Source organism: Carcharodon carcharias, chromosome 5 (assembly GCF_017639515.1).
Source record: "Carcharodon carcharias isolate sCarCar2 chromosome 5, sCarCar2.pri, whole genome shotgun sequence".
Lineage (NCBI taxonomy): Eukaryota > Metazoa > Chordata > Chondrichthyes > Lamniformes > Lamnidae > Carcharodon > Carcharodon carcharias.
Window position 1 is genome coordinate 113,746,107 of NC_054471.1, and position 13,798 is coordinate 113,759,904.

At 39.7% G+C, this 13,798-nt stretch overlaps 1 protein-coding gene across 1 annotated transcript in view; it reads right to left on the minus strand.

The window, feature by feature from the left end:
* Positions 1-1,728: 1,728 nt before the first annotated feature.
* LOC121277993 (chloride intracellular channel protein 5-like) overlaps positions 1,729-13,798 on the minus strand; it is a 69,953-nt gene continuing 57,883 nt past the window's right edge. The window contains exons 5-6 of the mRNA XM_041187962.1: positions 4,352-4,533; positions 1,729-2,072 (exon numbers count right to left, since the gene is read on the minus strand). Of these exons, the coding sequence (XP_041043896.1) occupies positions 1,905-2,072; positions 4,352-4,533 (350 nt within the window). The 3' untranslated portion in view covers positions 1,729-1,904. The remainder of the gene's footprint in view (positions 2,073-4,351; positions 4,534-13,798) is intronic.

Consider the following 13,798-nt stretch of genomic DNA (forward strand, 5'->3'; position numbering starts at 1 on the left):
GCTGATACCCACTACAACATTTTCAGCTGATACTTTCAGAAACTTGCCATGCAAAAAAAAAAAATAAAATCCTAAATGAGCAAGGACAAGTCGAACTAATGGCAGCCTCCGTTACATACTCTGCTACAGCAAATTATGGTCCAAATTACCTACAAATCCACCCACAGTTATTTAAAGAAAACACCAGAGGGCACAATTTAATCACTTTCATGTTATTTTTCTTAAGCCGTACGAATGAACAAAGATATCTTCCTCCTCTTTGCTAATCTTTATGCTTAATATGAACACTGATTTTTCAGATAGAGGGTAATGTACCCAAAGGTTCTTGGTTTTGTTTCTACTAATAAATTCCACATTCTTAAATTATTTCTAATCGGTTATCATGAATCTCCTTCTGGAAAACGAGATGGGACAACCTTCCCAAACTTGAAATTTTTGTGCCTTGAGGTTTGTTTTCTGTGCACTTCTCTTACTCCATAAGGATGGCACCTACAAGAACAGCTTCTGCTCACATGTTGTGGGCTGTGGCTATTCTTTTTCTTGATCTTCTAGTAAAACAGTGGGCAAGTAAAGTTCATAAAGACACATCAACATATTCATTACTTATATCATATAATTTGAACCCATAAATTACAAAAAAAAACATTTAATTTTCAATTTTTTGCCTAATTTTATCTGCAAAATATTAAATTTATATTTGTCAGCTTTTTTAAAATAAAATTTACAAAAGGTATAATGGGATATAGCAGGCTATCCCCTTGACAACAAATCCTCTTCGGCATTCTGTGATGAACGTTGGAACTTTTTAAAAAAATGTTAGAGCTATAAAAGAGGACCATTGTTTTTCTTTTCATGTTATTTACTTCTTGTTTCAATGTAATATTAGCCCTCAGAGTTGCTTTATCCAAAGTGGTCAAAGCTCAGAAACAAGACTGAAAAGTAAAAAACAAATGGGAAGTCTTTATACTAGAAACTGTCCTTTCAATATTTCTGCTGAATGCAGAGATAAAATACAACACTAAAATGCCTTGAAATGAAACAGGAACGTTGTTCAAAAGCATAACTAAATATTTTGGCTTTGTATGCCTTAGAAGAAGCTGTCATATCCGATTCATTTAAGACCGATCTGGTTCTCAGATGCAATTAAGGTACCATTAAAAAAAAAGAAATATTTACTTTCTGATTGACTGTGCTAAGGAATTTTGTTTTTAAAAAAAGTTCCAATCAGTTGTCAGTAGAGTTCTAATCCTGCTTGCTTAAAGCTGAAGTTTTTGCAGTCAGAGTGGACTTGGGGCGGTGGGGGGTGGGGGGGGGGGGGGGGGGGGGGGGGGGGGGGGGGGGGGGGGGGGGGCAGGGAGGGCAATCCCCATTCAGCTCCATACCAGCCTAAACTTACTTCATTATCATATTGACTCAAAAGTTGAGAGTTCTGAACTCCAAGCTCTACAGTCAACTTAAGCTTCAGAAAAAAATCGGAATCAACATGGCTGTGGATATTTTTAGAACTTGCAGCACTTTTCAAATCTCAAAACTCCCATGTTAATTTGGTTCCTTGAACATGCCCTACATGTGTGTGGAGTTCCTGACATTAAAATGTACATGTAAAGGCTGGCTGCAATTTTAATATAAGGCAATAAGCTCCATGCAGCTTCTCTCAAGAATGAATCAGTGTCATTCATTAATTTAGAGGGAGAAAAAAAATCACACTAGAATCTACAATCAGTGCTTGATTAGAAATTTGTCTTGTTATTTACAAGCATAACACCATCTAAAACTGATAATTGAAATATTACAATGCCAGCGAATGTGTTCAGGTTTAATAACCAAGGTGATCAAAAGCAGTCTTGTGATATAAGAACCATTTTGTGTCATTAGCGTTGATACTTAATGACCCTGTCATTGATCTAGGATCTTGAAAGCCGTCTTGCCACATCTGCATAAGCAGATTCAATTTCACTGTCTGCCGCACATGTATTGGTGAACTCATCCTGTGCATAGGCATTCTTCAGGTATCGCCAGACTCCACTCATTTCTGTCGGGATCTCAAAGTTCCGATACTTCTTTGCTACAACCTGATAAGCAACAGAATACGTGTCAGCCAAAAGATTCTGCTTTGATGTCATTCACTGTGGCTGCAATAACCTGCCTTGCTGGCTGGTTTTCAAAAGAGAAATTCACCTTCTCTTCTAAAGTTCTGTGACATCCACGCTTTGTTAGTTGCACGAGTGAACACTGGAAATTTATAGAGCTTGGAAAAAATAACATCCTATTCTGGATTGGGGCTAGTGTATTGAGATGGATAGAAAACTGGTAGTCAGACAGGAAACAAAGAGTAGGATTAAACGAGTCTTTTTCCGAATGGCAGGCAGTGACTAGTGGGGTACCACAGGGACTGGTGCTGGGACCCCAACTATTCACAATATATATTAATGATTTAGATGAGGGAACTAAATGTAATATCTACAAATTTGCAGATGACATAAAGCTAGGTGGGAGGGTGAGCTGTGAGGAGGATGCAGAGATGCTTCAGTGTGATTTAGACAAGCTGAGTGAGTGGGCAAATGCATGGCAGATGCAGTATAATGTGGATAAATGTGAGGTTATCCACTTTGGAAGCAGAAACAGGAACGCAGATTATTATCTGAATGACTATAAATTGAGAGAGGGGAATGTACAATGAGACCTGGGTGCCCTCGTACACCAGTCGCTGAAGGTAAGCATGCAGGTGCAGCAGGCGGTAAAGAAGGCAAATGCTATGTTGGCCTTCATAGCGAGAGGATTCAAGTACAGGATCAAGGATTCCTTGCTGCAATTATACAGGGCCTTGGTGAGGCCACACCTGGAATATTGTGTGCAGTTTTGGTCTCCTTATTGGAGGAAGGATGTTCTTGCTATAGAGGAAGTGCAGCAAAGGTTTACCAGATTGATTCCTGGGATGGCCAGACTGACATATAAGGAGAGATGGAGTCGGTTAGGAATATATTTGCTGGAGTTCAGAAGAATAAGGGGGGATCCCATAGAAACCTATAAAATTCCAACAGGACTAGACAGGGTAGATGCAGGAAGGATGTTCCCGATGGTGGGGGAGTCCAGAACCAGGGGTCACATTCTGAGAATATGGGGTAGACCATTTAGGACTGAGATGAGGAGAAATTTCTTCACCCAGAGAGTGGTGAGCCTGTGGAATTCGCTACCACTGAAAGTAGCTGAGGCCAAAACATTGTATGTTTTCAAGGAGGAGTTAGATATAGGTCTTGTAGCAAAAGGAATCAAAGGATATGGGGAGAAAGTGGGAGCAGGCTATTGAGTTGGATGATCAGCCATGATCATAAAGAATGGCGGAGGAGGCTCGAAGGGCCGAATGGCCTACTCCTGCTCCTATTTTCTATGTTTCTACAATGTTTATCAATGTGCAGGAGCCATTTGGTGCATTTCCTCCTTTTAATGGACTGTGCAGTTCCAGTTTATTCCTTAATTAAGAATAGAAATTTCAGTCTTTGTGCCTCCATTTTCATAGTGATGGAAATTGCTGGGGCCCTAGCACAGAAAGATTGGCAGTGTGTTGTTCTGTGCCTTACCTTTTCTGAAGTCCGAAAGCTTAGGATTTGATAAATATCTAGGGTCAAGTAAAGGAGATTAGAGGGTTGAAATTGGTCTATGTCAGCAGCACAAACTGGGCTGATAGTGACCCTGCAGCTGATTTTTCACTGTGCCCAAACTGCTTTCCACTGTTCGCAGAACAACACAGCTTGAACTCTTTCTAGAGGCTTGTTTCTTCAAGTCCGCTGTTCTTTTTACTTGGTGTGATAATAAAAATCTTGGCAATATTTTCCAAGTGAATTCTAAATAAAAACTTGTACAGTGAAACATTGTCTTTTGATATGCTTTATGCTGCTGGAATACACCAATTTCAGCCCTTAGTTCTTGTGAGCTCTGATCTCTGGTAAGTGTTACAACAATTCTAAATAAAGCAGTTCGGTGTTATGCATTCATCAGCACTATAGTGGTGACTTATTTGGCATTTACCATTTTGATATAACGCCAAAACTGAACTAAACTGCTTTATTTAGGATTTCATACATATAAACATATGAGAAGCTGCAGACAAAAAAAAAAATAGATAAGACCATTCAGCCAGTCACCTACAGGCCTTGTGTTTCACAATAGACAGCCACCAACTCTACAACCAAATAGGATATCAGATAATCTTAGCAAGGAAGTGGAAAATCAGATAAAAGTACAGGCCAATTCAGAGCTGAAAACAAAACTGGAAAATTCCTCTCCAACCCTCAAAAGCTAAGAAGGGCAAGATAATTTTTTTTTAAATAAGTACATTGGGTGTATCGGTTACCTTCACTATATGAAGCTTGGGCAGAAGGTTGCAATCAGCCAATGTTAGCTCATCACCATCCAGGAATTTGCGATTGGACACAATGACATCATCAACACAGTTAGCATCAATCTCTTCGGGCAGTGGACTATTCAGGTATCCATCCAGTACCTTCAGGGCTTTGATCAGACTTCTTGCCAGACCTGAAAAATGGCAGAGTAAGTTCTACTTTCAGGTGACCAGCTAACGTTACCTGACTTTTCCTTCACCTCACATGGTAACATTGAATGAGAACATATTGTTATTGGGCATCACAGCTAGATTTAGTTAATTACTTTTGCCTGAGGCTAACGGTTCAGGAGAAAACAAAAGCAGTCAGTCCCTAGCAAGCTTTTATTTTTAATATTTATGTTTTTCAATGACTTTGTGATCGATAAAGTGAAAAATTTAAATTGGAGGTTTTGTTTTTATTATTGATAGGATGCGAGCATTGTAACCACCATGTATTGCCCATTCCCAATTGCCATTGAGAAGTTGGTGGTGAGCCATCTTCCTGGATATAATGGAGTGGCTTGCCAGGCCACTTCAGAAAGCAGTTAAGAGTCAAACACACTGCCGTGTTGCTGGAGTTGCATATAGGCTGGACCAACCGAAGACAGGGCGTTTCCTTCCCTGAAGGACACTAGTGAATCAGGTAGGTTTTGACAACAATCCAATAGGTTCACAGTCACAATTAGTGATATTAGATTTTGATACCAGATTTTATTTAATTGATTTAAATTCTCCAGCTGCCAAGGTTGGATTTGGATTCAAGTATTTAGATCATTAGTTTGGGCCTTAGATTACAATTCCAGTAACATAGTCTACCATACCTCGATGAATAATCCCTTTACAGGATTTAAAAGCTATAGAACTAGAGTACCTATGTCAACATAAGACTGTAAATGATCAAACAGGTCGCCTTCCACCCATTCCCAATCACTATGTATTGAATGTATTGCCATCAAACTACCACAGAGCATTGCATATGGGAATGTGACTGCTAAGTTTCACACATATCCAAGGCCCCATAAGAATGAAGCCAACAAAAATTAAGTATGTTTTAAATCAGCAAATGGATATCACCAAAGGGAAATCCACCTAGATTCAGTGTTGTGATTCCAGCCACATCAACATTTGGCCCCTTTTAGCACCAATAACTTTAAAGACTGTTAAAAGCTAAAATGGTTTGAACTTCAGTCAATTTTCACAACTAAACCGAAATAATTATGTTCAGATGACTTTTCTATTTTTGTTTTGGTTTACTACTCTTCCTAAGAACCTAAAGTAAGAGGCAACAGTAATATCTGTCAGCATAATTGTACCATGGTCAACAATTCATAATCGTTTGGTAGGTTTCTCATCTAAATTCTATCTGTGTCAAGTACAAGACAGCAGGGGCTCAAACAGACCAAAAAGTACCACAATTGCGAACTGACACTTTACCAAGTTGTAACTGATTGGAACACTACTATAATAGCTTTACAGTTAATATTACATGAACATGTGGACGCACGAACAAGGAGAGGAGTAGACCATTCGGCCCTGCGAGTCTGCTGACCATTCAATAAGATCATGGCTGATCTTTTATTAACCTCAAATCTGCATCCCACCTACCCCTGATAACCTATCACCCCCTTAATTATCAAGAATCTATCCACCTCTGCCTTAAAAATATTCAAAAGGCAGGATTTTCCCCTCGGCGATTTGGGGATAAATTTCCCATCCATCCCTTCATCCAAGTCATTTGTGTAAATTGTAAACAGTTGCGATCCCAGCACTGACCCCTGTGGCACACCATTCATTACATCTTGCCAACCTGAAAAAGACCCATTTATGCCTACTCTTGCTTAACTAGCCAATCTTCTATCCATGCCAATGTGTTACCCCCATACCATGAGCTTTTATTTTCTGCAATAATCTTTGATGTGGCACTTCATCAAATGCCTTCTGGAAATTTAAGTACAGTACATCTACAGGTTCACCTTTTATCAATAGCACGTTATTCTTAAATAACTCCAATAAGTTGGTTAAACATGATTTCCCTTTCACAAAACCATGTTGACTCTGCCTGATTATCTTGAACTTACCCAAGTGCCCAGCTTCTTTAATAATAGCTTTTAACATTTTCCCTATGACAGCTGTTTAGCTAACTGGCTTGTAGTTTTCTGTTTTCTGTCTCCCTTCTTGAATAATGGAATTACATTTGCTATCTTCCAATCTAAAAGGACCTTGCCTGAATCTAGGGAGTTTTGGAAAATTAAAACCAATGCATCTCATTAGCCACTTCTTTTGAGAACCTAGGGTGAAGTCCATCAGAACCTTGGCATTTATCAACCCATAGCTTCAACAATTTACTCAGTACCACCTCTCTGGTGATTGTAATTTTCCTGAGTTCCTCTCTCCTTTCCATTTCCTGATTTATAGCTATTTCTGGGATGTTACTTGTATCCTCTATAGTGAAGACTGATGCAAAATACCTATTTAGTTCATCTGCCATTTCCTTGTTTTTCATCATCAATTCTCCAGACTCACTTTCTATAGCACCAACGCTCACTTTGTTAACTGATTTCTTTTTTAAATATTTCTAGAAACTCTTATTATCTGTTTTTATATTTCTGGCTAGCTTTCTCTCATATTCTAATTTTTCCCTCCTTATTAATCTTTTAGTCAGCCTTTGCTATTCCTTGCATTCAATCTGTATTTAATGACAATCTTCTGACCTTCTATCTATCTTGGCACAATTGCATACTTTTTCTATAAGTTTGATACTACCTTTAACCTTTCTAGTTAACCACAGATGGTGTGTCCATCCCTTGGACTTTTTCTTACTTGTTGGCATGTACCTATTCTGTGTATTCTGAAATAGCCCCTTAAATGTCTGCCACTGCAGCTCTATTGACCTATCTCTTAACCTAAATTGCCAGTTCACTTTAGCCAGCTCTACTTTCATGCCCTCAGAATTGCCTTTATTTAAGTTTAAAAACATAGTCTTGGACTCACTTCTCTCTCCCTCAAACTGAATATAAAATTCAATCATATTATGGTTGCTGCTACCTTGGGGCTCCTTCACTATGCGGTCATTAATTAATTCCATCTTGCAGTATGATACCAGGTCTAGTATAGCTTGCTCTCTGATTGGCTCCAGAACATGCTGTTCTAAAAAACTATCCGAGAAACATTCTATGAACTCCTCATCTAGGCTACCTTTGCTCACCTGACTTTTCCAGTCTATATATAGATTAAAATCTCCCATGATTATCGCCGGACCTTTCTGACAAGCTCCCTTTATTTCTTCCTTTATGCTCCATCCTACCAAGTGGTTACTATTAGGGGGCCTGTACACTATTCCTACAAATGACTTCTTGCCTTTACCATTTCTCATCTCTACCCAAACCATTTCCACATCCTGGTTTCCTGAACTTAGGTCATCCCTCTCTATCATTATCTAACAGAGCCACCCCTCCACCTTTTTCTTCCTTCCTGTCCTTCCTATATGTCCTATGCCCTTTAATATTCAGGTCCAAATCCATGTCCTCCTGCAGCTATGTCTCTGTAATGGCTATTAAATTGTACTTATTTATTTCCATGTGCACTCTCAGTTCATCTGTTTTGTTTCCAATGCTTCGTGCATTCAGATAAAGAGCCTTTAGTTTTACCCTTTTATTCTTTTGATAACCTCTAGTTTCATGTGTTGATTTACTGTAAGATTTTTACTCTCTATCCCTTCCTGTCACAGCCTGTTTTTCATTTCCCGTAATAATGCCTTTCTCTTTTGCTTTGTCTCTACTCTTTGATTTACCACATCTTCCCAAATTTGTACCTATGCCCCCACATTTAGTTTAAAACCCTCTCTACTTCCCTAGTTATGTGACTCACAAGAATGTCTCAGCACGGTTCAGGTGTAGACTGTCCCAACGGTACAGATCCCACTTTCCCCAGTATTGGTGCCAGTGCCCCACGAACTGGAACCCACTTCTCCCCAACAGGCTTTGAGCCACGCATTCATCTCCCTAATCTGATTTGTTCTATACTAATTTGCATGTGGCTCAGGTAATAATCCAGAGATTATGACCTTTGAGGTTCTGCTTCTTAATCTGGTGCCAAGCTATGCAGAACCTCCCTTTTTTGTCCTGCCTATGTCACTGGTACCAACATGGACCATGGCAACTGGGTCCTCCCCCTCCCACTGCAAGTTCCTTTCCAGCCCCGAGCAGATGTCCTGAACCCTGGCACCGGGCAGGCAACACAGCCGTCTGGACTCAAGTTCTTTGCTGCAGAGAACGATGTCAATCCCTCTGACTATACTGTGCCCTCCTACCTCTACATTCCTTGTAACTCACGGTGCTTGAATGGCTTCCGGTACCACAGTGCCATGGTCAGTTAGCTCATCCACTCTGCAGCTATCACTCTGATACAAACAAGCTGAAAAAGCTTCAACAATCGCAAGGGCCTAGGCTTCTGCACTCCTGCCTTCTGGATCCCCTTACCTGCCTCACTTGCAGTCACACCCTCCTGTCCCTGACCACTGACCAAATCAGAAGGCTCTATCCTAAGGGGTGTGACCAACTCCTGGAATAAAGTGTCTAGGTAGCTCTCCCCCTCCCTGATCTGCCTCATTAACTCAGAGCCGAAGTTCCAGCAGCCGCAAACACTTACTGCAGATGTGTGGATCACACTAGTATCCAGAAGCTCCCACATCCTGTAATCACAGCACATCACCTGCCCTGCAATCTCTAATATGTGTTAATTAATTAATAATTGCTGATTAATAATTATAATTAATAAAGCCTGCACCTCCCAATAGGTTTTGGCATTGCCAGTAAATGTAAGAATACTGATAAATAAATACAGTATTTACAATACTGATAAAACTAATAATACCAGTTACTTGTTTACCTGCTCCTGCTGCACCAAAGCGGAAATCAAAAACTGGAGGCTGAAAAAGATTAGAAGAAAAAAACACCTCCTCCCTGCCCTTCACTCCCCACTCAGCATACTTTACTTCCTGCAGTAAATCTTACCTAAAGCATCTCTTTCCCCTATGCACCAAATTCCCAATTTGAACCAAATTCCCAAAATACACTCACTCATATTCACTCAGTCTCTGTCTCGCTCAGACCAAAGTCTCTCTTCACTGACTGCACAACTCTTAAATGATTTCAATATTTGAAAGTACCTTTAGCTTTGGAATGGTGCAAAATGAATAAATAATTGGAGTCAGGTAAGGATTGGGCACTGGGTCCAAGACCAGCTGGATGAGAATCTCTCATATAAAAGCAAACTACTGCAGATGCTGGAAATAAGAAAATGCTGGAAAAGCTCAGCAGGTCTGACAGCATCTGTGGAGACAGAAACAGAGTTAACTTTGAAGAAGCTCTGAAGAAGAGTCACACAGACTTGAAGCGTTAACTCTGTTTCTCTTTCCACAGATGCTGTCAGACCTACTGAGTTTTTCCAGCATTTTCTGAGAATCTCTCATGCTTTTTCTCAACATTCACTGCAATCCAACTGCAGACATGTAAAAGAAACTTTTACATTCGAACTTTCACACTTAAAAGGTTTCCATTGGCTTTAAGGATCACAAAACTAATAAAAAGTACAGATGGTTCTTCATTAAAGTTAAATATTTTACTGGCACTTGGATGCAGTTAGTAAAGCAGCATGAATGTGTTAAGTGTGGACATAAAGAGTTTTACTTTTCTCTCCTGATTTGACAAAAATAATGAGCTGGTAGCATAAAGCAGGTAAATGCAATATTAAAGTGGCATTAAGTGTTGCATGTCCTCTCTAGTGGAATCTTATACAGATGAAAAACTGCAGTTTGATTTTAATTAACAATCATGTTCATGTTGGATTATTCTGTGTCCTTTTAAATGGGAAGGACCAAATATTAGTCTAATAAGAGTCAGATTCCCGGAGACGAGGTGGTAACAATAGGGTGTGAATAATCTACATAACCATTCTTGTTATTTTTATTCAATTGAGAAAAAGCTAATCCATTTACTACAAAACTCTATTGCTTTAATTCATTATATTTTCATATTCTTGATCAATCTCATGACAGTAATTTGAGTGCATTAAGTTTCTGAAATTCAGTTAAACTAGATGACAGCTTCAACAGCAAACCATATGTACAATATCTATTTTCATTGAACAGTAATGCTTATTAACAGGCAGCTAGTGTTGCTACTTCCTCCAAAAGAATGAAAAGACACTGTAGGGTTATTATTAATTTGTTGAATCATGAAAATTTCTTGCCTATTAAATCTCACTCGGTGGAAATGTAATCTGGATACATGATTTGAATCGGAGAGTAGTAAAACTAATTGAAGGGTTGCTTTCAGGATTCAAAGCTAGGAATTTCTGTGTTAAACAAACTACCAATTCAGCAGCAGCACTATTTAACAGACAGATAAATCTCCAATACTATTATAAGAGAAAAAAGTCCTATCTTTAGTCCAAGAGAAGTTCAAGCATCTCATATTGCTTGAAGTTTTCAAATTCCACTGTATTGAAAGCAGGGTAGTAATCACCATTGTATGCTGGGTATCACAATTAGGATTCAACCTCCTCAGAATTACCACCTTCCTCTTTCAGTGAGATAAATGGTCTTTGTTTTATTTCAGCTGTTTTTTTACCATCTCTTTAAAAGCAATCATATCTAAATCATCCAGTTGGCTCAGAATCTAAGGCGGTGATAGTGGAATGTTCCACTTATATGTTCACTCCATTCTAACTCATTTTAAATCACTATTGCAACATTCACAGAGAAATTAAAGAGACAAGAATCAAGGAACCATTAATAACTTGTAATTTGTTGATGGGACAAATGCTTTTCCAAGATTTCAAACCTGGACAATGTCTTAAATCTCAAGGGATCTTTTGTGATATAAAAAGGAATTAAGTTAATGTAGTGCAGGTAATCCCAGTTTCAAAACAGACACCAAACAGACCACCCTGCTAATCCATGGCAGGGTCTATCACTGTTACAATCTACTTGCAAAATGGCAATCAAGATTCTCAGAGATTGTTACCTCCAGCAGTAAAAAAAAATGAACTACTCATGTTTTTCATAGTGCATTACAGATCTGTATGCAGGTAAAATGGCCCACACTTAAGACTTAGCACCTACTGGAAATGAAAATCGGACCGTGCATAAGGGGCCGCCAATCCATTACCCCCCATTTTGTGCCCTGCCAAAGCTGAATTTCACCTCTACTGACTGAAACACAGCTCAGCAATCTTACATTTATTAATTCTTGGTGTGAGCAGCTAACATAATGAAGCCATGATTTTTATATCTTGGTCTTTCAACATCCCCACCCTACTGTACTAAAGTGCTGTGATCTTTGAGTAGATTATTGACAGGCACACAAAAACCAATGCAACCTTGATATCTGCAATGATTCCACAACCTCTGACCTGATACGGAAGTGCTCTATACATTGATTAACAGAGGCGATCTCATTGAAACATACAGGAATCTGATGGGGTTTGGCAGGATAGGCACAGAATTTGTTTCCCCTAGCTGGTGAATCTAGAACACCAAGGCCTAGTTTGGATAAATGCTGTAATGTTGTCAGGCCCATAATGTTTGCAGTATCCAATGCCTTCAGCCGTTTCTTGACATTACATGGAATGAATCGAATTGGTTGGCCAGCTCTGTCAGTAGTGGTGCTACAGATCCACTCTTCATGATGGACATGGAAGTGCCCCATCCAGAACATGTTCTGCCCTTGCCATCTTCTGTGCTTTCTCCAAGTAGAGTTCAACGTGGAGGAGTACAGATTCATCAGCCAACAGAGGGCAGTACATACTAATCAATAGGACATTTCCTTGCCCATGTTTGACTTGATGCAATGAGGCTTCTTGGGATCTGAAGTCAATGTTGAGAATTCCCAGGAAACTCCCACCTGACTGTATATTACTGTGCTGCTGCCTGTGCTGGGTATGACCTGCCGGTGGGACAGGACATACTCAGGGATGGTGATGGTGGTGTTTGGAATATTGGCTGCAGGTTATAATTTGATGAATATGACTATGTCAGGCTGTTGTTTGACTAAACTGTGGGACTGCTCTCCCAATTTTTGTACAAGCCCCCAGAGGTTAGTAAGGAGGATTTTGCAGAGTCGACAGGGCTGGGTTTGCCGTTGCTGTTTCCGGTCCCTAAGTTGATGCTAGATGGTCCATCTGGTTTCATTTTTTTTTTGACTTTTCTGTAACAGTTTGGTACAACCGAGTGCCTTGCTAGGCCATTTCAGAGGGCATTGTCAACTGCATTGCTGTGGGCCTGGAGTCACATCACCAGACCAGGTGAGGATTACAGTTTTCCTTTCCTCAAGGACAATAGTGAACTAGGTGCGTATTTACAATAGTTTCATGGCACCATTACTAAGATTAGGGGTGGGAATTTCCAGCCCCGACAACAGCAGACATGGTCATGGTGGGATGGGAAAATTTGGAGAATCGTTGACTTTTAACAGTTCTCCAAATTTTCCCACCCCGCCTGTGATACTGCTCAACACCGTTGAGATTAGAAAATCCTGCCCAAGATTTCAATTCCAGATTTTTATAAATTGAATTAATTGATTGAATTGAAATTCCCAAGTTGCTGTGATACAATTTGAACCCATGTCCTCTGAGCCTCTGAATTACTAGTCCAGTGATTTAATGTATCACATCATCATCTTTACCACACTGCACTTCAAACAAATGTACTCCCTTCTTAACTGAATCGATGTATTGAAATGCTTTGGGAGTTTTCCCTCCCAATTAGTTATTACAGTGTGACTGTAATATCATACTTTTAAAAGTGTGACTTTTCTTTCAACTTATTTTAACACACAAAAAATACCAGATAATGATAGATTCTAACTAATGTGACAACCCTTGGTAATCCAAAACATGATTTGAGTAGGTCTGCAGAACTCTGGGTTATTACTGATGACTGACCAGCTAGCCTCAATCATTGATGGACTTGTAGAGTTTAGATCTTCACTGGAGCTGCGATTCTTCCCGCTCAGCTTTAAATTATGCAACAAGTACAGGACACTGGCTTCAGGGCACAGAATGTACGCTGGATGGTTGATATCAATGTCCGTCACTAAGACTGGATCAGTAACATCACTACTGACCAAGTTGGCCAAGTTCTGAAGGGTATAGCTGCCAGGCTGGGTTTGCAGCAGGTGGTGAGAGAGGCAATAGAAAGGAAAAATCTACTTGACCTCATCCTCATCAATCTACTTGTCACAGATGCATCTGTCCATGACAGTATCTGTAGAAGCGACCACTTCACATTTCAATGGAGATTAAGTCTCTCTTCACACTGAAGACCATCCATCAAACTGCGCAACAATATCACCATGCTAAATAGGGTCAATTCAGGACATATCCAGCTATTCAAAACTAGGAATCCATGAGGTGCTG